Genomic DNA, 24,382 nt, shown 5'->3' with positions numbered 1-24,382 from the left:
CCATCGAGTCATACAGTCAGAGATTCTAAGTTTTTAATAAAACAAATTAAAAACAGACCTGAAAAGGACTAAAAGGGCTTGTCTTCTGAAAGAGCTGAAGTTGTCTCCTTCAAAATGTCAGCTAATAACAGAGCACTGTATATGCATTCTGTGTTGCTACCGTACAGAAGAAAAGAATTCTAGTACTAAGACATAAGATAGCAGCTAGTATTTCTTGGAGATGTTTACTTGCTTACATGATGCTAAGTTTAACAGATATGTTTATGAAATTCAATGATGTCGTGCAATGTGATTTACTTTTGGATGCAACAAACTTCCAGAAAGAGACAAAATTTGTTCTGCATGCTGATAAAACACTTACATCAAGACATATAAGAATCCCCACTCCAAACTCTCCTTTTTGCTAGAATTAAATATTTTAACAGCACAGTGAAATCGGATAGCTTCCTTTTTTCAAACAAAAAGATTGTGATTTGTCAATTTTAAGAACATTAGGACTTTTTTAGTAAGCAGTCTGGAATAGAATCAAGGCAAGTCTGTAAAGGCAGCTGGAGAGGAATTCAAAGAGTGGCTTTAAGTGTTTTAGCAACTGATAACAAAGATATTTTTAACCAGAAGGTCTGTGTCTTCCACGGTTCACATTGAGCATTCCTGGCTTAGTAGCATGTCAGCTACCGTAGTTAAACATACAGCTTACATTAGTAATCAGAAATGACTTACAGATGTACTTGGATAGGACAAAAAAACCTACCAGCCATTGAAACTAATCTACTAACAATTCAAAATTTATTAAAAATGCTTATTATATTACACACTAACAACTACATATAGTACATTCCATTTCAAGAAAGATAAGCTTAAGCTTACTACGAAGCTAAAACTAGTTTGATTTTTTTCTCTTACCTCTGAAAGATCTCCATTTTTAACATGGATCCTTGCCATGCTGTCTAACCACGTCTTCCTTAGTTCAGGTGTACTAGCATAAGACTTTGCCAAACTGTACTGGAGGTCTACAAGCATTTCTGGATCATTTTCATGCTCCTTCATCTGAGCTGTAGCCATCAGTACTGTACGAATCCGTTTTGTTAAATCCTTAACATCAGAAGGGAATGTAGTGTGCTAAAACATAGAAAAGTTAGGTTAACTACTACCTTTTTCTATTCTTTGCATAATAAAAAGTTGAAACATAATTGCAAAAGATGCTATGAAAGAGTTTTCAAGCATCCTTCTATGGTATGGAAAGAAGAATAAAAACAGACCTTTATAATTCTGTCATTATTGGCACAATTATTGATGATGGAAAGAGACTGCTGAAATCTAGTTCCTCCGATTCCAACAACATCAGCAATTAACTGGCTTACTGAAATAATAACCTTGACAGAAACAAATATCTTGTTAGTGCATATTTCACGAAATTCCCTTGAGATGTACCTATGAAGCAATTACAAAGGAAGTTTTGTTCTTCTTAATTGAAAGATTTTTCCCTTAAGTAAAATCCTATTTGTTGGTTTTTTGGTTGGGTTTTTTTGGTTTTTTTTTCCGAAGTTACTTGTACAATAAAATAGGCAAGAAAAAACAGGCTTGTGTAAATTTAATGCACACACTTCCTCAGCTCTAAAGACCGACTGCTAGGTGAACTACCCCGAGATCATAAAAGTAGCAATCTGTTGTTCCCAGCTTTGTCAGAACACAGAATTTTCTATGTATTTGTTTTATTTTAGACTTTTACATGCTTGTTGCTGCATTCTTTTCATCTTCAGATGCAACAGGGTATGCCATTTAACAATCAAAATAACATCTACAAAACAGAACATTTGCTACTGACAAATAAAAATTATTTCCTACGAAACACAGGGCCATCCGATTGTTTCTAAGTATCTCCCTATACTGAACATACTTTTATTGCCATCTTCTCATTCTTAGAATAGTACCAGCCTTGCTTGAACCCAAAATAATTTCTTTTATGTCTTTATCTGACAGGGCTTTGCACAGTGGTATGCAACTGTGCATCTACAAATACAACATTTAAAAAATGAAAAATAAAGTATACTAACTTGTAGATGTGTCCTAACAAAAGACTTCTTCCCTGTGTAATCAAAATTATTTCTCATTAAGAAGTACAGTAACTGTGAAGCTTCAGTACGAATTGAACTCAGTTTGGAATTACAATACTTCAGAATTTCATAGCACAGTGCAGAACACATATCAGCTCTACCTTCATAAAATGTAGAAGGAAACTGAGGAAAAAGTAGAAAAGAAAGAAGTTATTCATTAAAACTAGCTTCAGTTCTTGATAAAATAAGCATATCAAGAAAAATACAAATCTATTAATATTCCAAAACTATGGAAAAAATAGACAGTTATAGTAGTTCATGACACAAAATGGTTTTTACAGCAATTCAAAGGACAAGTATTCCACGCTGTTAGGATCAGACCAGTCCTTATTCACCAAATTTAATTTGGGATTTTAGTTCTTAAATTTTTACATAATATATTGTTAACTAAAGAACTGGATAAGTACTTGTAGATTAATTATTTTTAAACTTCTTACCTTAAATATAAGGGCCCTTAAAGCAATGAAGACATTTTTCAATGCCGTTTCAGACTGATTCTTTTGAAGGAAGCAGAGGTATACATCAAATACTTTCTTCATCAGTGGATTATGCCCGTGATCAGTTAGTAGCTGATTCTTTAAATTGATAGTGAGAATTTAGGAGTTTTGTACGGTGATACATTTATACTATTCTAAGAACATACACAGATCATGCAAAAGCAGGAAATTAAAAAAAAATAATCTGCATAGTATTACCAAGATGTTTAATAATAAAAACATGTCTGAATTTTAATTAGATATTTCTAACACTTCATTAATCTTGCTTATAAAGGAAGTGTTGGCTTCTGAATAGACTTAGAGAATACAACTGTTTTTAACAGCTGTTAATTAAATCAATTACTATTAACAGTTCTTTGAGAGGCACACTCAAAGCATTAACACATTTTAGTTACGCCGGCTTTAGCAGCTCAGAGGGTGGAATTTTCTCATAGCAGTACCTCCTACTACAATGCTCTCAAAAACACTCCCCCCAAACGACTGAGCATACGCACTAGGTTCCTATAGGACTCTAGGATGAAATGACAAGGTCTCTCCTCTTACAAAACACCAAAATGGGTTAATCAATTCAGGGACTGCTCAATGCAGTCCAGGGAGTCCAGAACTGAGAGGACCATGTTAAGTATTGCTCCCTCGGACTCCACTGGCCCTCCAACATGATCCTAACTAGGTCTTGCACCTTCTGCAACTCCCCTCTGCACACTCCACTCTTCCTTGTCATTACTATATACAGGCATCCAAATGGTATGCTGCAAGGCAGCTACATCACAATCTCAAATAAGTTTTAAGGTATTATTAATGCAAAGAATCTAGTTTAACAAACTTTTAAAAAAGTTTCTTGAGCCCCAGTATAGACCTGGCCTCTTGTAGCATGCCTTAAGCTCTCTCAAACACGGAAGAGATGTCTAGAAAGACTGCAGATGTCGTCTTTTCTATTCATGGAGATGCAGAAGAAATTTTTCAGGCTAAAGAATTTCAGCATAGCCCTAGGCATTTCAGGTGTTCCTCAATATTAAAAAATTGAAGGAGGCAGTCCTCTATTAAAAGCCATTCTGACAATGTGACTTGCAGACCAAAAGAACTCAGTGTGGTTTCAAGCTTTGTGGATGAATAGATACAAATGCTCCCAGGAGACCAAAGATCTCCAAATGCTATGCAGCGAAGCCATGGCCAGGCCATTTTAGAGGAAGCTAGACATAAACGGTTCAATATAAGCCAGTCAGCTTATTTGGTCACAGGAAAAAGTTTTATCTCTTGGAACAGTATACAGATGTTTGTAGATGACCCAAACCTAAACACCTAACTGCAAGTTCTAAAAGACGGTAAGGCTTACTACTTCCAGATTTATAGCAAAATAGTGAAACATTGTCTTACAAACCCCTATCCTTATGAGGAAATTGATATAATAAGCTTTCTTCAGATGTCCCAACATCAGAGGTAAGTGGTTCACTAAAACCACCCAGAGTAGTAGGAGTTCACACAGGATCAGTTAAAATTCTACCAAGAAGCAGACATAACTTGTGATTCCCCTGCTGTAATAGATAACAGAGCTCTGGATTCCCACTAGTGAAAGATGATTGTGGTAAAAAAAAGAGTTGTCTGGCCTTTTGGGAATAATTAGCATATTATATAGAAGCAGCAGATTGGTATTAGTAATCTAGTGTCCTTCTACGATGGAGTGACTGCATCAGTGGACAAAGGAAGAGCTATCCATCTGGACTTCTGTAAGGCTTTGATATGGTTCCCCACAACATTCTTGCCACTAAAACAGAAACATGTGGGTTTGAAGAATGGACTGTTGGAAGAATAAGGAATTGGCTGGGTGGCCACGCCCAAAGAGTTACACTCAATGGCTCCGTGTCCAAGTGGAAACCAGTAATAAGTGGTGTCCCTCAAGGGTCCGTATTGGGACCAGTACTATTTAATATCTTCATCAGTGGCATAGACAGTGGGATGGAGTGCACCCTCAGCAAGTTTTCAGATGACACCCAGCCGAGTGGTGCAGTTGAATTGCTAGAGGCTTCCCTGTAGCCCACCATCCAGAAGGACCTTGACAGGCTTGAGAAGCGAGCCTGTGTGAACGTCACGAAGTTCAACAAGGCCAAGTGCATGGTCCTGCATGTGGGTTGGGGCAATCTCTAGTATCAGTACAGACTGGGGGATGAATGGATTGAGAGCAGCCCTGCGGAGAAGGACTTGCGGATGTTGGTTGATGAAGAATTGGACATCAGTCAGCAATGTGTGCTCGCGGCCCAGAAAGCCAACCGCATCCTGGGCTGCATAACAAGAAGCATGGCCAGCAGGTCGAGGGAGGTGATTCTCCTCCTCTACTCTGCTCTGGTGAGACCCCACGTGTGTACTGCAATACAGCTCTGTGGGCCCCAGTATATGAACGACATGGACATGTTAGAGCAGGTCCACAGGAGAGCTATGAAAATGGCCAGAGGGCTGCAACACTTCTACGAAGAAAGGCTGAGAAAGTTGGGGTTGTTCAGCCTGGAGGAGAAAAGGCTCTGGGGAGACCTCGTTGCAGCCTTTCAATATATAAAAGGGGCTTATATGAAAGATGGAGAGAGGCTTTTTTTTTTTTACCAAAGCCTGTAGTGACAGGACAAGGGGAAACAGTTTTAAACTAAAAGAAGGTAGGTTCAGATTGGACATAAGGAGGAATTTTTTTTGCAATGAGGGTGGTGAGACCCTGGAACAGGTTGCCCAGGGAAGTTGTGGATGCCCCATCATTGGAAGCGTTCAAGGTCAGGCTGGACAGGGCTTTGAGCAACCTGATCTAGTGAAAGAACATGTCCCTGTCCACGGCAGGGGGGTTGGAGCTAAATGATCTTTAAAGGCCCCTTCCAATCCAAACCATTCTATGATTTTATGCATTTTAGGTGCAGTTGATTGAGTAGAAGCTCCCGATTCTCCCACCTGTTCTGTTTGCATCTTGCAGACTACTCTGCTATACTCTTACCTACTTTCTCAACACACTACATACAGATAACCTTGAAAGACTGTCATTCTAAGCGTGATGGGCAGCCGATAACTAGAAGATTAATGTCCATTTTTCTTTAAGTCTTTAAAACTAAGTATCTTCATTTTCAATTCTGTCATGAAGTCTGTGGACAGAACTGGTTCTAAACTCTAATTAAATTACTAATAAAAGGAATCTCATTATAAATAAACTATGTTTTCATAACTAGATTAAAGGTAAGACACTAAATTTGAATCTTCAAGCAAGGATCTAGATACACTGCTCTAATTAGGGGAGAAACAAAGTAGAGCTATCATGTCTCCTTTTTATAGCTTCACCTTTAATGTTTGGAAAAGCTCAAAAAAAACAGACAAGAGGGGTATGCAAGTGGGCATGCTATAAAAAGATTCCACAGGAGAGCTACAGTAACTGATACAACTAAAAAGAAGTCTTTTTAGTGGACAAATTGAAATAAAGTTACATAAAAGGAACACACACAAATTACTGTTAATTAATGAGTTAATTAATGGTGACTTAATATAAGAAGTCACCACGTTCAATGTAAAAGTCTGATAGTGTCCAATTATGAATTATGGTTTTGCCATACACTAGATCTTTCGCCCCACATGGCCTTTAAAAGACAGTTTTACCACTAATATTAGGTAGACACTAAAGTTTCTAGAAATATTTTTAGGAAGTTAGGATGAGGAGGGAGCTTCTCCCACAGATTCCTGCTGATCAGTAGAGTCTGTGTGCAATGTATAACTGAAGCCAAAGCATTTTGCTGTGAGAGGTTATCCACTTCAACATGACACAATAATGAAATAAAATGCTAGAAATGCTAAAAATACAATGCTGTATTACTAGATTATAAAATACAAATATAATTTTAAAAATATTTTTTAAAAAATATTTTTTCTGAAAGATTAGTATCGGAGATGTTAACACCAAGTCAAGAACAAACCTTAAAAGCCATTGTGAATAATGACAGAGTATCCAGAATTGTAAGGCAAACTTCAGTGGCAATATTTGCTTCAAGTAAAGACTGGTGAAGAACATCTGCATCTGAATGGCCATAGCCTACAGAAATTCCAAATGAAGTGTAAGTGCTGGATATACTCATTTGAATGTTTTTTATTTCCAAAAGACTTGCTGAACTAGGAAAAGATTAACAACTAAAAAGCCTGACAGAAGTTAGTATTCAATACAGAAAAATAATTAATATGCATTTAAACATTTTTCAGATATGTACATATAATTATTCTAACATAATCTGCACAAGATCATAAAATACATTAAGTACAAATGTCAACACTAGAAGCATTAAACAGCAGTTAAAACACTAAATGTCTGAAGTTCCATATATATGTGTATGTATGTACACACATGTGTATATAAATGTACACAGTTATATATACACATATATATTCTTAAAGTAAGTACTGCAGTAGAATGGAGTTACAGCTGAAAATATGTATTGGTAATTTAGCAATGTTATAATGATCTCAAGGTCAATCATAAGTCAACCATTATAAAAATACAAAACACTAAGAGTTGAGGAATACAATCATATACTTATATGCTGCTGAAGACCCAAGTAATTAATTCAGCTCTGTGGCAACACCATGCAATAACTCCATATTTAATCAAAACATTTTATTGCTTCTAGCTCCATACTGTATTTAAATAATTTAAAAATATATCCTGCTTCAGCACTGGTTATAATACATTGTTTATGTTCCCTAACATTGATCTTTAAGAACCAGATTGACAAATGTGCCCTGGTTGCTTTATAAAAATTTGGTCTGGATCATGTTTATATGTTAGATTTACCATCAACTTAGCATCATTAAATCAATGACAAGCATGACAAACTTGTTGAGACCAAGAAAAGAACAGAAGAAATGACATATTCTTTTATAATGACACTTGGCCACTTCTTTCCGCACCTTCTTACTTCCCTGGCTGAACTACGCATACATACCCATAACCACCAATTTCTTTGGATTTATACATTCTTTCTGTTAGGGAGTATACACCTTTTTCCTACCATCTTTTGCATTCTCTCTGCCTCCACCTCTTTCTCCTCCCATGTGTTTTCTTTGTGGTTTCAATCCAGCTACATCCTTTACCCTCTGTAATGATGGAAAGGAACAACTGGCATTTGGAAGCAAGTTTTAACTCAACAGCCATTTGGCAAATATTTTTCTTTTGGTAAAAGTATTCTTTTCCTTAAAGACATTCAAAGAAAACTCCTTTTTCATAGCAATCACCTTTGGGTGACCAGAAATCTTTAAGTTAGCCTGTGGTTTCAGTAATGTTGAAGATACCAAGAGATGACAACTATTTTTAGAACTGCATTGAGGACAGAGGAAATATTCTTTAAAGAAAAAATTTGTTTGCTCTTCCAGATAAGACGAAAGGTGCAAGGTTTATTATAAATACCAAGTAAAAACTGTAGTCAATGGACAGGATTCCAAACAGTTCAAATTTTGTTCTTCACATAAATAATTTAGAAAAAACAAATAAATAAGTCATTGATTGATTACTCCGCATTATTACTAGAGACAGAAGTTTTGGGCAGGATGTAAACTTGAAGGAATACTCAATTTGGTTGAGTTAAAAGACTGATTTAGCAGTGCTTTTTGCATATGCATGCTAAAAACTATCCTTGTTTCAATTTGCTATTATTTTAGAAAATCTAAGACTGTATTCTTCATGTATAACTAACATACTGGATTCTATTTTTCACATGTAACTTAAAAAGAAACTGTGGAACTACAATTACCACATACAACACGGACATCTGCCTGGCCACGCACATGAACATGCACCCATACATTCATACTACTGCAGAGTAACTGGATTTAAAACTGTCTAATAACACTGAAAATGGAATAGTAACTAATGACTACGAATTTGACAATGATCATATACTGCTATTACAGATCAGGATATATCTCTTGTATTTCAGTATGTTTGAGTGTCACTATTCTACTGAGCATCCTCCTCTCCTCCAGCCCCAACAATACACATAAATCTACATTCTTGCAGTTTATATTGAAATGCTTTAGAAATTTGAACAAAGGGTGTAATTTCTTTCATAATTAAGCACAAAACTATGCTGAAATTCCTCAGAGATGTGAAATATCACTTACACCATTACTTCAGTTCTATTTCTTGCTTAAATGATCATAAAGGGAGAAATTAAGTTTATAATTTACATTTATAGACAACAATCGTGCCAAGGAATCACGATTTTAGAAACAAGTAAAGCAACTATTTCCACCAGATACACCCTTCCTGGATGTACCCCATACAGGATACCTACAAGATTCATTCAAGTTCCGAGAACTACTTTGTATACACGATACAGGCAGACTGACAACTAAACAAAACTAAAAGTTAGACAACAACAAGACCAAAGATAGAGAAATCAACTTCACATTTGACATGGCCTTTACAGCAACATATTTTCACTTTATAAAACCTTGCTCAATACAAGGTGTAATATCCTGATATTCATTGAATGTCCAACATTAAGAAAACCCAAACATTATCACTTTACACAGTTATCTAAATGAGACACCTTCCTTCACAATTTTCTTCAGATGGAAAAGAAAAGAAAGTTTCTTTTTACATAAGCATGCATTTATTAAAATCTTTCAGCTCACTGGTTCCTAAAAATCAGTAAATTTTGCCAAGTTCTGGAAGTATGAAATCTATTTGCACAGGGCCCAGAAACAGCCATGTTATTTACTTCCCAGAGATTTTTTTTTAAAAAAAACCAGTCTTTATCTACAAAGTATTTTACCTTACTGAATGTGTCATCACATAGTGTAAAAGCTCTTTCTTTTGTGTATCAAAAAACATCTAGAAATGATTATGATACAGCAGTAGTAGACTGATTGCAAGAGAAAAAAAGTAATTTGCACAGCTATATAGTTTTCTGACATTTTTTAAATCAAAGAATTGCATTTCTTGTATTTGAACAGGCATGATAATGCATTTACAGAGAGGTTTGGTGGCTATTTTTTTTTTTTTTCACTAGACTATGTGGTAAGTCTTGTGCAATTAGGCTAACTGTTGCTTTATGTTACAGATAACGAGCTAAAAGATTTTAAGGGACAGTTAGATATGCTTTGGGAAATAAAAGGATGAACACAGTGAACAGACAGTTAACTCAATTGCTTTACTGCACACAATTCTTTTCAGTACCAGTGTTGTACTTTACTGGATTAGTCAACCAGTTTCACTGTTTTTTGAAGCTGAAAACTGAAAAATGGTGCATCAGAATATTTTACATACAGTATATTTTGCAATTTAAGAGCAGCGTGTTTAAAAAGACAGGCCACAAGCAGATTTAGTTTTCAATACAGCAGTCTTATACAAGCTGACTTCAACCTGATTAAATCTTACCATTGTCTACAGAAATTCCAAGAATACTTGATATCTTTCTCACACTGAAAACAGAAAAATCACTGCATTATTGGACGCTTTTTCACTTCTAGACAAACCAAATCATGGCCCTCACAATCTCTGCAGAAATTCTAAGAAACTTATTTCTCCTTAGGGGATGTCAAAACATGGAGATATGGTCAGATTGCATATTTTTACTTTTAGACTAATCGTTTATAAGACCAAGTGGGGGAAAAAAAAAAAGAAACTTAATAAAGCAAACAGGAAAAAAAAAGTAAACTTTGTAACTGTGAGCAGCACAAAGTTGAAGTGCATATAATTAAAAAAAATTAAAATACAATTGTAAAATACACTGTAGTTAACCACGCTCCATGTTATGGCATCAGCCAGCATTGATTGTTCTATCATAAATCAGGGAACAGACCATCGACTGATTCCAGCTATTCGTTAGACCTAGAACAATAAAAGTCATTGAATGCACTGGTGTGGCTCTGGGACCCGTCTCTGGTGTTGTGGTACTGGTTGAGGATGACAAATGTTATCATGTCATGTCATGAGACTTACTGTGGTTAAAAGTGAGAGAGTTATCCAGGCTGCTCAGCTGCTGCAATCTGGCATGCATCATTCCTGTTCTGTTACGGGAAACAGGCAATGTCTGAGATTTTCGATCATGAACTATGGATCCCAACCCCTCCTGGTTCCTGCAAGATGGGTGAAATGGGATAGAAGCAAAAGTTAGACATGTCAAACTGCAGCAAGACAGGAAGTGTTAGTTAAGCACAAGAAGTTTTATAGAAAGAATTACAATGCAACCTATTTACTGTTTTATTTATAAAACAAAAATAGGTCATTTAAAAAAAGCATCACAGCAAACTCTTTCTTAAAACCTCAAAGCATGAAAGCAAAAGCACACAAGCAGTCGCTCTTGAAGTGCTAAATTTACTTCAGAGCTTTTGAAAACATAAATATTTGAGAACATAAATATTCTGAAAATATTCAGAACCCAAAACCAAATCCTCTATTTTGATTGTAAAAATTTTAGAAAAAAGTTAGAAGGACACACAGTGGTAAAATTAGAAAGCATACATGCAACAGGAGAGCAGGAATTAACGAGGTATTATCATGTACATCTTACCCAAGCAGGAAGGGAGAAGAGCCATATACTTTGTTAAACTTGCAGCAATCAAGTGAAGAAAACAGAAAAGTGATCTGTGTTAGCAATCAGTACAGGCTAACTTCCTATTGTGTACCACCACCAGAGCTGATGAAAAATGAAAACCAGTGCTTGAATTACAGAATTCCCTGTTCCCTTTCATTCTCTGTCATTTGTGTATTTTAAGAGTACGTGCATTGATTGTGATATACTTCAGGTGTAATGACAACATGAAAGACTAGAAAGCTACATTTACTGGGAAAATGCAGCACCTCCGCAGAACACCAGATGATTTCTATGCTTAACGTTTTTAGCGTTAACATGCAGTACACAGACTAGGTGATCAGTAAACAAAAAGGAAGTGTGGTAGTCTTCTCTACAAACTAGTCAAACAAATTAGTTTGAAGAATTTTTACAAAAAGCCTGAAAATTGCAGACTCCTCTAAACCCAGAGTTTGAAATACATTTAAACACAAAGGTTACAATCAAAACCTTAAGAAAGCCAGTTTTATTTTGGCCTTTGATCTTTTTAGGGTGTGTGAACAGAGATGAGATGTTTTTCTGAAAAACCTCCAATAAGATAGTCGTTTGTTGTTTGTAGAAAGAGATTCACATACCATTAAATCTAAATTAAAACCAAAAAAGGCTAACATTTTAGTTAGAATGCGTTACCGTCCAAAGTCAGCAACAACTTTCTCACTGAGTTCAAGAAGGCCGGTATTTCAACCCCACAGGTTTAATTATAACAGTATTATAATGTCAACCACAGTGTAAGGCCTAAACAAGTTGCTATATTTTACTCTATTAAAAAACTACTTTGCATTAAAAACCACATTAATGCAAAGATATTAAAATAATTTAGTATGTGTTTCTGACTCCCACAGACTTTTTCCTAATGAGCCTTCAGTGGGAATGTACAGGTATCTAACGGTACTTCAGACTTCAAATTGAAAAACAGCAATGTTGGAATGTTCACTACTCACCTTCCAGCAAAAACACTATATGTAAAGTTTCTAAAACATTTCAAGGGACGTGGTTTTATGGCCAAGCAAATAAACAAAACAAATCATACAATTTCTTCCCCAAAGACACTATTTCAAGAAAAAAATGCTGTAAAAGACAGCATTTAAGGGGTGGATTTTGAAGTAATTGATAATAAACACAACACACACATTCTGAAACAGATACCTGACTTTCAGACAGCATACAGATTTGTTAATATAGTAACCGGTTACTTACTTCAAAACGTTGTGTATCATTTCACAGTAACTGTTCTACTCATGCAATTTATTTGTAATAGAGATTCGAGGCATATTGTACACACTATTATTCTTAGTGAACAAGACAGCAAAATTTAAATTCCACACAGTACCTGGCTATGTATCGTTTTCCCATGTACTGGAACTGATGTAAGCATACTCTGCAGAGAACACATAAGTCAGAGAAGCAACACTTGAAACAATCTCTTCTAGATTTATGTACGCTGGAATTATTCAACTATTTCTTTATTCCTCCCACCCTTAAAATCCCCTTCCAGTCCCAAAGCCAAGAAAAGGTAAACATGGCTCTTCTGAAATGAATCACAGATGTTGCTGTTTTGGGCAAACGGGGATTAATAGCAAAAGGTTCACAAGGCTGCCTCCAGAGCAGACCTATCTCAACACTCTGAGTCACAACAGCTAGTGTGAGCCTAACAGTGACAACAAAGAAGGGCCAAATGGTGAAAAAACAAAACACCCCAGAAAACTGTAAACAGTGAATTCAAGTGCTTCATCTTGTATAGATTTTTAGTATTTATAGAGAAGAAATGTTTAGCCTCAACTATCACAGACAAGATTTCATTATGTGAAATGAGGCCCACAGTTACAGTTATTTACAGATGAGCAGCAATCCAGGAAAAGTAACCTGAAGGGCGGAAGCAAAGAGATAACCAGACATTACACATATTCAACATATTTTGCAAAATGTGTATAAGGGTTCAAAATAAGGGCGATACATTTTGCTTTTTTCCCCGCCTTGGCCTAAACCCTCTTGGTTACAGGTTGGGTTTTTCTATTTTGTTGGGTGCTTTTTTTTTTTAAGGTCTCCAGATTCCAGGATAAAAACAACAGAGTTTCTGACAGAACTATTTTCTAAAGGGAACCTGCTTTTACAGTAAGATGATGATAAAGGCAAATCCCCCCCAATAATTTTTCATTTAAAAATTCTATACTTCAATATGATGTTATATTTTAAAGAATCATAATACTACTGGTTCAGATCCAGCAAGAAAGTTGAAAGTATAACTTAATTTGCCAGGTGCCTCTGCTTGTCTTCACAACTGGTAAGTACACAACACTCGTGACTAATAAACTAGAAGTCACACTTTCAAATCATGAAAAAATGGTGCGAATGGAGACTGTAATAATGATTTTATTTGACTCTTTTCCCACTGTAAGTAATTATCCTGATAATTCAGAACATTTAATGCAAATTCCCTTCTCCCTCGGGTAAGAATATTCTAAAAGTTCTTCTTTAAAGCGTAAATCCAAACTGAAAGCCAGTTTTCAGGCTTTCTCTTCCATGTGCCGGTTGTGAATGAGGGAAAAGACTGGCATATAGTCTCTTCCACTCAGCTCCATTTTGTACCCAGACCTTAAGCAGATTAGCTGTCTCCAAACTGTGGAGTCAGAATGGTGTTTGCCTCCCCCAAACTTGTCACTCTTTTTGCAAACTAACCTCAATTCCCCTTTCTGATATCTTCTTGTCTTTTTCAGTTTCTAAGTTTTTCAGAAAAAGTTCTTTGTATGGCAAGTACCTACCTACCAGAAAAACTGTCTCACTAAGGTAATGAGAAACTACTGTAAGGACCTGTATTAATAAAAATCATCATCAAAACAAACATTATTTGCATTGGCAAAATACTCCTAGAATAGGAAGAAGTAGACTTTTATGAGCCTTGTTCCTGCTCCAGTTTAAGGAACTGTGATATCATCCATAGTACTAAAGAGATGGAAATTTTATTCTGTATTCTATATACTGCTATTGTGATGAAAATCTTCTTTGATAATTACTAAATTTGAGATTACTGGTTTGATCACAAACCAATCCTATCCAGCCCCTAAATGAGACGTATCTAATGGCAAACCACTGTTCACCACTGATTCTGTACAGTTTACGCCTCAGGCTTCAGAGAGTCTACTAAGTAGGCTCATTTACTTGTTCAGTTCTGTCTCTGGTACAATCAATATCATGCCAGATGTACTCAAATGATGAGTTAAAACACCATCTATAATATATTCCTAAAATAGACCTTGAGTAGCACATTCCATAACACAATTAATGACTGATATTACATTGATTGACCCTCTACTACAGAAACAAAGGAAAGCAGTCCCGTGAAACAACCAACGCAAGCAGAAAGGCTTCTGTGGCACACCACTTTAAGCAAACAGCGCCTTCTTCACTTTTTATTAATGTAACAGCTAATTCTTGTGAACAAACACACTAAGTGTGCATAAGGATCGAGTGTAGCCATTGATAACAAACACTGGATTGATCCAGTATCTTTTCCCTTACAGAATGGCAGAAGGCACAAGAGGAATGCTAGGAGGACGGTTCATATCCCTTTGTTTCTGAAGTTATGCGATTCAATCGATTTTGATATGCAACCATATAGTTTCAGCAGTCCACCTTACAAGATGCATTTTAATGCAGACAGGTAACAAAACAGTTGGTTCCTCTTCCATGAGCATAGCAATATTCTGAGCGCTACTCGCTGTTTAGGAACTTCCTGAGATCACTTCTGTATAGCCTAATTCCAGAAACTATCATGGAATTGGACAGACATGTAATTGTGCGCATCCAGTTAAGAACTTCTAAACAGACCAAGATGGCATTATTTTTTCAAACAAATAAATAAAAACATATATACACACTTATATCCACACTCATATCCACACTCACATTTTTAACAGCATAGCGAAACGTATGATTTTATGACAAGCTCAACAAAAATCTTACTCTGTAATCGTGAAAAAGTCCATGAGTTCAGATTTTGTAGCCTTGTTCCAGTATGTAAACAATGCATCTAGGAAAATGAAAAATATTAAAAACAAGACAAAGGCAGCAAATACACAAAAATATTAAGTAGAAGAGTTAACATCAGTTCTTAGTTTTCAGATAATAAGGATTCAGAGAATCTAAAAATGGCTTGTGGAGTACAGATAACTATTACTATTTAAAGTTTTCCTTGAAGCTGATTATACAAATGCACATATCGATTCTCCAAATAAGTTTCTACAATACGCTTTTAATTAATCCCTAATATCCGCATACAATTTCATATTTTAAATAGTAATAATTGTGTAGTCAGTAATGACTACAGTGTTCTAAAAATATAAGACTTCAGAACTTTGGGCTGTTAGTCCTATAACCTGCTGCTTCATAGATTGGTCTCGACATTTTTTAAATTCAAATGTATGATTTCTTCTTTTTTAATTTACAGTGCTTTACTATGCATAGTTTTTCAGCACAGGTTTCAGATTTTCTTTATTTGCAGAGGTTTCAAAAATGGATATATATTTTTTACAAAGCTTGTAGTTACATAGCCAAGACCTGGTCTCTTTTGCCAAAAATGCTCAAAAGTAGACAACAAATTAAAAATTATTACAAAGATGTGTGGCAAAGTTCATCAAAGTTTATTTGACACTTGTTCTTTTCCAGGAGAACTGAGACCAAAACAATCCCCACTGTGCTTATGTAAATTTTAACTTGAATTTCCTAGAAATCCTGACTAATTTTTACATATTTCAAAGTGTATAATACTGAAAAAGATATTATTGAGTTTTATTATTCTTTGTAATTAAAATAGATAAAATAATATTGCTGTAATTACATGAAAATCTAATGGTGTGACTAGATATTGAGTAGTTATTAACCTTTCAATTCTCATTCTTGATTAAGAGGTGTAATAAATAAATTGGAGTTTGAGTACTACATAAACTTGATTTTTAGAAATTAACATCAAAATAGGCATAGAAAATGAAGTAACTACTTTTGATAAGTTTAGTGCAAGCTGAAAAATTCAATGTTTTTACCAAAAGGGACTTGTCCTCTTTTTTAAATATTGATCAAGGAGAGGGATTATTCTGAGTTGTATGATCCTAGTAAAAAACTAAGATTTGCCATTCATGCAGTACTTCTATACCTTCACAACCTTCTCCAGGATAATATCGCTCTTTAAAAAATTCAATGGATCATCTCACAACCATCCCAGGAGAATGCAGAAGCACTAATATCCCCATTCCAGAAATGGAAATACACACAGCGATCAAATCATTTCGTTCCCTGTCATATAAGAAGTTCTGCAGAATGGAGGAATGGACTAGCCCGAGACTCTTCTACTGATCAATGAACTACTCTTCACCTCCATTTTCCAAACCGGACTGTACAATCATACACAAATACTCACTTTCTTACTGAGTCCTTCAGTTAGCCTCACACTTTGAAGGAATAATGGGTATTTAATGCTTACAAGGTTTCAGTCAAGAGTTTAATTTGATCAATCACACATATTTGTAAAACACAGCACAACATGGTACCTACACCTAAAATATTCTGCTGATTTTGAAAAGGTATTAAAATCACAGGCATAAATGCAAGACATGATTTCAAATTTATGAAAAATAGGTGGAATTACCTACCTTCTGACATACTTCTTAAAATATGAAGGAAACACATGAGCAGGCTTTTGATCTCTGCTTGGTCAAGTTTGTCATATCGAACTACAGAACTTCCTAAAGTGCTGCTCTGTTGGTTCTGAAAAGAAAACAGACACATTTTGGCTGAAGAGTTCTTAAACTAATAATAAACTAAAATGTTTTAAATTGCCTTATTAATTCCTGCAACAGAAAAAGGATCTCAGAATGGAGACAAAAATGTTTCATGTAGAGACAGGTCACTAAAACACACATTACACACATGAAGTATACCAAATTAAGCTTCTTTACCTCTTTTTTTATTTCCTTCTTTGTATGATTTTTTTTTTCCCCTCCCAAAGGAAGGAGTAAGAGGAAAAGTTACCTAACAGTGATTATTAATCAACTTAATTATACATAGATACCCACATTGTAGAAATCAGCCATGCCCCTTCTGCTCAGATGAAATACTTTAAATGCTACTGTTAGGTGATACATATATGCTCCTTTGATTTTGAAGAGACTTTATGCTGAACTGTAGACAGACCTACAAAATTCTTTCCATTTAAAGATGTAAGAACCTCAAGGAAAACATATGTGAATGGCAATAATATGCATTCTGGAATATTAACTATGGATAAGTAACTTGCCGTTGCCTAAAAAAAGGTGGGGAGGAATCTTTCTCCCTGCTTAATTTGTTTATATAACTCCTACACTTGTGGTGAGTTAATCAGCAATGCTCAATACTACAGTCTGTCCAAAAAGAAAAAAAAACCCATAACTGATATTTCAAAGCGTGTACCACAAAAAAAGGAAAAAATAAAACTGTGAGAATATATAAATTGAACTTTAGGCAAAGACTTATCTGTAGAAGAATAATTTCCACACAATCGAGTGTTACAAAATCCTCAGTCTGAGGCTTTTACAGATATACTATACAGATGTTTGTTTAAAGGATAAATTATGGCCTTTTCAGTGCCTAATACTCACTTCCAATATGAGCCCACTTATGTGAATGGAAAATGAACCAGACATTTAATAAGTTTTCTGTAAAGTCAACAGTCTGGTACAATTGATCTGTGCAACATTTTGGTTTCTACAAGAAAGTTGGATCATCTTGGCTTCATGACCTTCTTAAGGACATGTACCAGTGTTGGAAGAAATACTTCATACCAAAATTAGAAAAAAATAAAACAGACTCAAGAGAGAAAAGCACTTGATTTCACAAAGCAAGAAATGCCAATACCTCAAGGGTAGAACAACCCTTCCAGGAACACTCCTCACTGAAAGCAGGAGACATACTGAACCATGAGGGAACATTTCACAGCATACACATCAATCGACTGCTAAGCCCTTTAATGCATTCCATGTAAATGGAAAGAATGGCTGCCCTAAAACAATCTGTGTAAATCTGTCACATACCTGCACATCCATTCAATGGCTGTGAAACTGAATGTGAAACCATAATTATAATACTAGCCAGAAGTTACTGTAATTTAGGAGGAAATGGTCACCTATATAAGCCTGATTATTGCAGGTTCTAAAGACTTCATAAACTGTTTATCTTTTAAATATCTCTGGTGAACAAGGAGGTGCTACTATAAAGCTTTATGGATACTGAAATAGAGCAGACAATTAATGAGTGGCAGAGCAGAAACAGAATTTGAGTTTCCTAGACTTTTGGATACTGTTCAGAGCACTAGATAATATTCCCTGTAAAATAGTTGAACATGTACATGAATAAAACTAGGTCTACAGCTACTTGTAAGCTTAATTTAAAAACATGTCAATAACCTATAAAGTATGCACATATTAAAATAGAAACTGATATACTTCCAGCCAATTCTGATTCCACAAGTATAGTTCTACAGGTTATTCTGAAAGAAAATTAGAACAAAAACAAGGCTCTTCAGTAATGGTATCAAGCAATGAGCAAAAACTCGAAGATAACGTGCACTGTACAACTGAGCTACTAGAAAGAAAGTTTGGAAAGCAACAAATAAGAAGCCAGGATTAAATATTATTCAGGGAAAATATCAACAGCATGCAAAACATAAATCCTGTATTACCTAAACTGGCAGACCACAGTAGAATTTTCAAAGGATGTTGACTCCTTTGAAAACCCTTTTACTTGGTAAAAACACTACACATTAGTAATTAACAACATGACAACTAAGTAATAGATGACAGCATTGCCATTTAGCAACAGTGTATGCATAAGATACTTCTTTCTTTACGTGGTCAATGTCAAAGAAGATTTTTTTAGTTCTATTTATATTGACGACCCTAAGACTCAAATTCTGCTGATATTTAAGCTGATTGGATTTTTATGCTTAAATTAAATAATGTACATGAACTATTCCAGGTTTGGCATTTAAAGGTATTTTACATGGTTACATTGTACGTATTTGGCTTCAGATTCAACTGTTGCAAAGAAGTGGCAAAACTACTGATCACACACTTCACTCAGAAGCTTAACTATATCGAGCACAAAAACCAAATACTTCTTGTGATTGAAGAGAGAAAGCAGCATGCAAAATTTTCTCTGGCAAAGCTGGAATTGTCAGAAGTGAAAAATCCATAGTAACACGGTTTTTCTTTGCAGGGTGAGAATTTTCTTCTTCTTCTCCATTAGGACGCATAGCATGAGCAGAGTGCCTTCTGAGAAGCTTCTCTCTCTGCCACACGAAGGCATGTCAGAGTCAAGGGGAAAAAGTTAACATGTTGTGACTTGCACAACAAGATCTAAGAAAATGAAACGTGATCAGTATCAACACAAGCTCTAGAAAGACAAGACTGAATACCTCACAGCTACTGCAGCCAGAGCTCCTAATTTGTAACAGCTTTAAAGTGAAATGATTTAGAAAAGTCAAACTAATATAAAAGAAAAGCACAGCAACTGTTTTTTCAACATTTTAAAAATGCTACATATATTGTGTATAGAACAGGATGGAGTGAAGGTCTCCACAAAATCAAAGAAGCTGTCCTAACTAGAATTCAGTTCTCTCAAGTGAAATTCAATATACTTCATCTAGTACCTTTCTCTGGCAAAGGAAATAACAACTGCTTGCTTATGTCTCTACATTGAAAAACCTGTTTGCATTTTCTGCAAAACAGCTTAATAAATGCAATGCAAAGAGTTCATATGATAATTATTTTGCAAAAGAAAACCTTAGTAAAATACTGCTCTATAGTTACTCTAGAAAGCCCATTCCCAATGGGAATCAGAGAAGTTAACTCCCATGAGAATTAAGATGAAATTTTAGGAATACACTTAGGATTTTTTATTTTTGTTTGGTTTTTTTTTACCTTGTCAAGAGAATTGCTCTTGTCACTGTGTCTTTCTGGGATGCTGTTTCCTGAGTCTGTACTTATTAGAGAGCCTCTTGAGTCAGCATTCCTCACACTGTTAATATTTGGAGTTGATGTGGTGTATGGGGAAGCTAAAAAAAAAAAACCCAAAACAATATAAAATTCTCAGACAATGCATATACTGAAAAAAGTCACTCCGTATTTTAGCCAGACTTCTAAACCCACCATATACGTATATGTTTTTTAAGAAGGCAAATAATTGATTCCATTTAGTTACTTTTAATGAAGACAAACTTATTCTAGCGTTTCAGCAACGTATGTATGTATGTACAACTACATACACACATGTGTAAAAGACATATGTAGCAATACATACACATATACATGAAGAAGCATGTATATTTAAAAAAAACTCTCCCATTTTTCATCTTTTTTTTTTTTAATTAGTGACATTACACTAATTAGAGCAGACAACAACAAATAGAAAAACACATTAAGACGACAGACAGGAGGATGCCCACAGGTGTGCGCAAGCAGTACTCCACTTAGAGGTGGTCTCTAACATCATGTACAAAATTGTGGATTATGCACTCCTGCCATAAGTGACCAAGGCTAGCCTTGTCTCCTATTTCTCTGCAGCAAGACAAGATCTATCACCTTTGATGGGGGAAAAAGTAGCTCTCTTCAGGAAATAGGTTTAGTTTCAAAAAGAAAAGCAAAGCCAAAAAGATCCCAAAAGAAAGACTGCATGCACAGGCTGTGAATTCTGACCCACGCTCAACAGTTGATTGCATTAGGGTTCTGTTAATGAAAGTAGCAGTAACGTTCAAATATATACGCAGAAAGCAACCAAAGCTGGACACACAACAATTATTTCTGGTAACAAATGAAAAAAGAAACTGGTTCTTTTTTAAATTATTTTATTTTCTTTTTAAAGTGCTTACCAATGCCAGAGATAACACCAAAGAGATCTTTAGGAAGATTGTTATCCAACGTGTTTCCTGACTTTTGTGGTGTTACTAGCTGACTTGCAGTTGGCAAATTAAGTGCATCATCCTTTGCACTCTGTTTGGAAAATATAGGAAAATGTGATTATTGTTTTCCAACATTACGGACTTAGTGAATACAACATACTTTGTCTTCTAGAGCACTATTTGTTACATATTTCTGCCTTAAATTTTAATTTCTATTAAATATGCTCAAAAGCATGGAATGAAATGTTCAGGTATTTGCACAAGCTTGGGATAGCCTATAATGTAAGATACCTCAGGAAACACTGAAGAAATAAATATTCCATTGAATTTTAAATGCTATAAAACAGATATTTCCAAAAGACCCAAATTGCTTTTATTTCAAACACCCAAACATTTCTCTTGTTGGAAGGGTATTGTGAATTTATTTCTTAATACTAAATGAAACACAGCAAGATATGCACAAAAATAAAATACATTAATAATTAAATCTTAGATTCAATAATCGCATGCAACTATAATATATCAATATACATCTCCACAAATTCCATTTGAATTCATTCTCCTGTAGCCCTCTTACACTACAGCTGTTCTAAAAGCAAACTCCTTTAAGGTCAAAAATTCTTCTCTAATTTCTAGAAAATTAACTTTTTTTTTTTTTTTGCGGTCCATTTACTTCAGTGTTGGATTGAATTGAAAAATAAGATTTAAAACCAAAAAAATCTACCACCAATATACAATCTTTTCTGCTGAACAGCAACAGCAACTACTGAATCTGTTGGGATTTTAGTGAACATAACTAATTCTCTGTGTTACATGTCGGAGGAGTAGCCTCTTGCATAAAAATGAAGTATGTGCAAGTGCCTCCAATGCCAGGATCTATAAGAATAGAGGCAAACTGTTTACACAAACTGGCAGGCAGACTAAAGAGAAATGTATTTTTTGAGTAAATAAAAAAGAGACAATTTAATGAAAACTCCTCTCACAGAAATTGTATCAAAACTGGGTAATAATACAAATGGAAAACCATTAAATTGCAGAAACAACTGGTATTTTTTATTGCAAATATACTGTTCCTTCAGCTTCTTTGGATGCTCTTCTTAGACCACTCAAAAGATGTAGCAGGTCCAATCCTGCGTGGTCTATAGCTTGTATTAAAATATAGGCACATGCACCACAGATACAGAAGCGGCAAGCTGTTACATGGCAGTATAATCAATCACATGGCATTAGAATGATGCTGTGGCAATCTGTGTGGCCTAGCGTTCTCCAAAAATCTTCAGAGGTTCAAGTAGAGATCAATAAGGGCACTGTAACCTGTATGTAGGACCAAACTAGCTAATTATCATGTTAAGCATAACTTCGCTGGACAAGAGAAACTGCAGCCAAAACCATAAAGGTTAACTAAGGTTTTAAGCTCAGAAAAAGCAAGAAGAACAAACTCGCAGAATTCTGAAGCTTATGAAACTCTGTTTGCCAGAATTATGCAGTGTTTCATATACACATTACCAATAAATTACGATAAAAATAATTCAGAATACCAAATAAAAATGGTCACTCACATTGCTGGAAGGGTTAACAGGAAATGGAGACACATCTTTAACATTGATTCGCTGAACATTTTCTATGAGCAGTCCAAAGAGTGGCAAATACATAGTGGCTATTCTTGCTTGATGGCTCTAAACAGAGTTTAACAGTTCATTAACAAATTACAGATTTAATTTTTAATCACCGATTATTTTAAGCTATTCACTCCTGAATTACAAAAAAAGAGTATTTAATAAATATTTGTCAAGCATTCATAAGTTCATAAATGGCAAAAGCAGTGATCATCACTATATGTCATTATAATTTAGAGAAGGTCAGTACATTTTATTTACTGTTTCAATATAATGCAGAAAAAACCCTAAATGAATGTGATTTTAGCTAAGATTAATCAAGTAAACTAATATTATGTTAGCTTGATACATTAATGATATCTTCCATTAAGATTTTATGGCTTTTCCACAGCACAGCTGTTAAAGTCAGGAAAATTAAAAATCACTCAAAATTTACTACAAAGACTTGTAGCTTGCTTACACTTATTTTACAAATAATAGATTAGGGAAGGACAGCTGCCAAATAATAAGAGCTCATGTTTAATGAAAATGAGAGCTTTAAAAACATTCATAAAAATCTGATTACTTTAAAAACAGCAGTTAAGATTACACTGTGCTAAAATGTAATAAACACATGTAGTAATGTTAAAAGGTGCTTTGTGCTTTCATTTGGTAAAAATATAGGATTTGCAGATTGATTTTGATACAATTTTCATACATATTTTCACCACAGTCTGAACAGAAATATCATTGCAGGGAATGAACAAGTTTTTTGTGAAAGAAAAAACTTCCTATATGTGTGCACAGTTAATCTTTATTATTTTGTACTACTAGCATAGCAATACACTTACCCTGGAAGCATATCTGTCATCAAAAGTATGCTTTATCATCAAATTCTTGAGCACACTAATAGCAATCTGCCGCACATCTCTGAACTCCTGTAATGCATTGCCCACCTCCCTTAGAAGCAGTCCCACTAAGAAGTGATTTTTACAGAACTCATCGGTTAATGAATAGTCCAGGTGAAGGTCTGGAAGTAAAGTACAAGTTCTATATAAGGAATGGTATTACTTAAATCAATTTAGCAATTAACTTGAGGCTGAACTAAAATGTTTCCAACATTATTGACAAATTTTATATATTATATATATATGAATATATACATCATAGTTATTCATGTATCCCTAGCCCAATTCACTGCATAATAATGCATTTATTAAACAGATGATGCTGTATATTCAGTCAAAAGAAGCTGGAGAAATCTAAATACTTAAAAAAAATAAATTTAAATACTGTTCAATATTCAAAAGTGTTCCTATTAAATTTGCCTGGACCAGCATCTCATAACGCCAAATTCAAATTTCAAATCTATATTCAGGCACTGAAAACACACACAGTGCACAAAGGTTGTGCACATTCCACCTTTCAGGAATTGAGTTGTATGGTATAAGTAGGATTTTATTTTTAGACTGTGATTCAGTCTCAGGTTAGTAAATTTGAAGGACTGCAAGGAAAACATGGATTAAGAAATTTCAGCTTTCTGTACTGCAGTTTTAAGTTCCTTCTTCATTATCTTACACATGTATCTATTATGAATATAGAGTATAAAGCCTGCTAAAAACTGTCATCATGCTTAATTGATATTGTCTAAGAAAATGGTCCAAAAAATTTG

The 24,382-nt window shown here is 34.9% G+C and overlaps 1 protein-coding gene across 22 annotated transcripts in view; it reads right to left on the bottom strand.

Annotated features, from left to right (window-relative positions):
• DOCK9 (dedicator of cytokinesis 9) overlaps positions 1-24,382 on the bottom strand; it is a 137,106-nt gene that overhangs the window by 20,753 nt on the left and 91,971 nt on the right. For 6 of the 22 annotated variants that reach the window (XM_030036643.2, XM_030036647.2, XM_030036638.2 and 3 more), the window contains exons 31-45: positions 23,562-23,740; positions 22,675-22,791; positions 21,086-21,206; positions 20,139-20,272; positions 19,634-19,672; positions 19,334-19,507; positions 16,836-16,950; positions 15,154-15,220; positions 12,524-12,571; positions 10,563-10,699; positions 6,544-6,659; positions 2,552-2,689; positions 2,055-2,237; positions 1,260-1,373; positions 904-1,119 (exon numbers count right to left, since the gene is read on the bottom strand). In XM_030036643.2, the coding sequence (XP_029892503.1) occupies positions 904-1,119; positions 1,260-1,373; positions 2,055-2,237; positions 2,552-2,689; positions 6,544-6,659; positions 10,563-10,699; positions 12,524-12,571; positions 15,154-15,220; positions 16,836-16,950; positions 19,334-19,507; positions 19,634-19,672; positions 20,139-20,272; positions 21,086-21,206; positions 22,675-22,791; positions 23,562-23,740 (1,898 nt within the window). Of the gene's footprint in view, positions 1-903; positions 1,120-1,259; positions 1,374-2,054; positions 2,238-2,551; positions 2,690-6,543; positions 6,660-9,998; positions 10,043-10,562; positions 10,700-12,523; positions 12,572-15,153; positions 15,221-16,835; positions 16,951-19,333; positions 19,508-19,633; positions 19,673-20,138; positions 20,273-21,085; positions 21,207-22,674; positions 22,792-23,561; positions 23,741-24,382 lie in introns of all 22 variants that reach the window. The other 16 variants (XM_030036655.2, XM_030036648.2, XM_030036649.2 and 13 more) reach the window with 6 other exon arrangements.

The sequence above is a fragment of the Aquila chrysaetos genome, chromosome 14 (assembly GCF_900496995.4).
Source record: "Aquila chrysaetos chrysaetos chromosome 14, bAquChr1.4, whole genome shotgun sequence".
Lineage (NCBI taxonomy): Eukaryota > Metazoa > Chordata > Aves > Accipitriformes > Accipitridae > Aquila > Aquila chrysaetos.
Note: the sequence above shows the minus strand (reverse complement) of the source record. Positions and strands in the feature narration are given on the sequence as shown.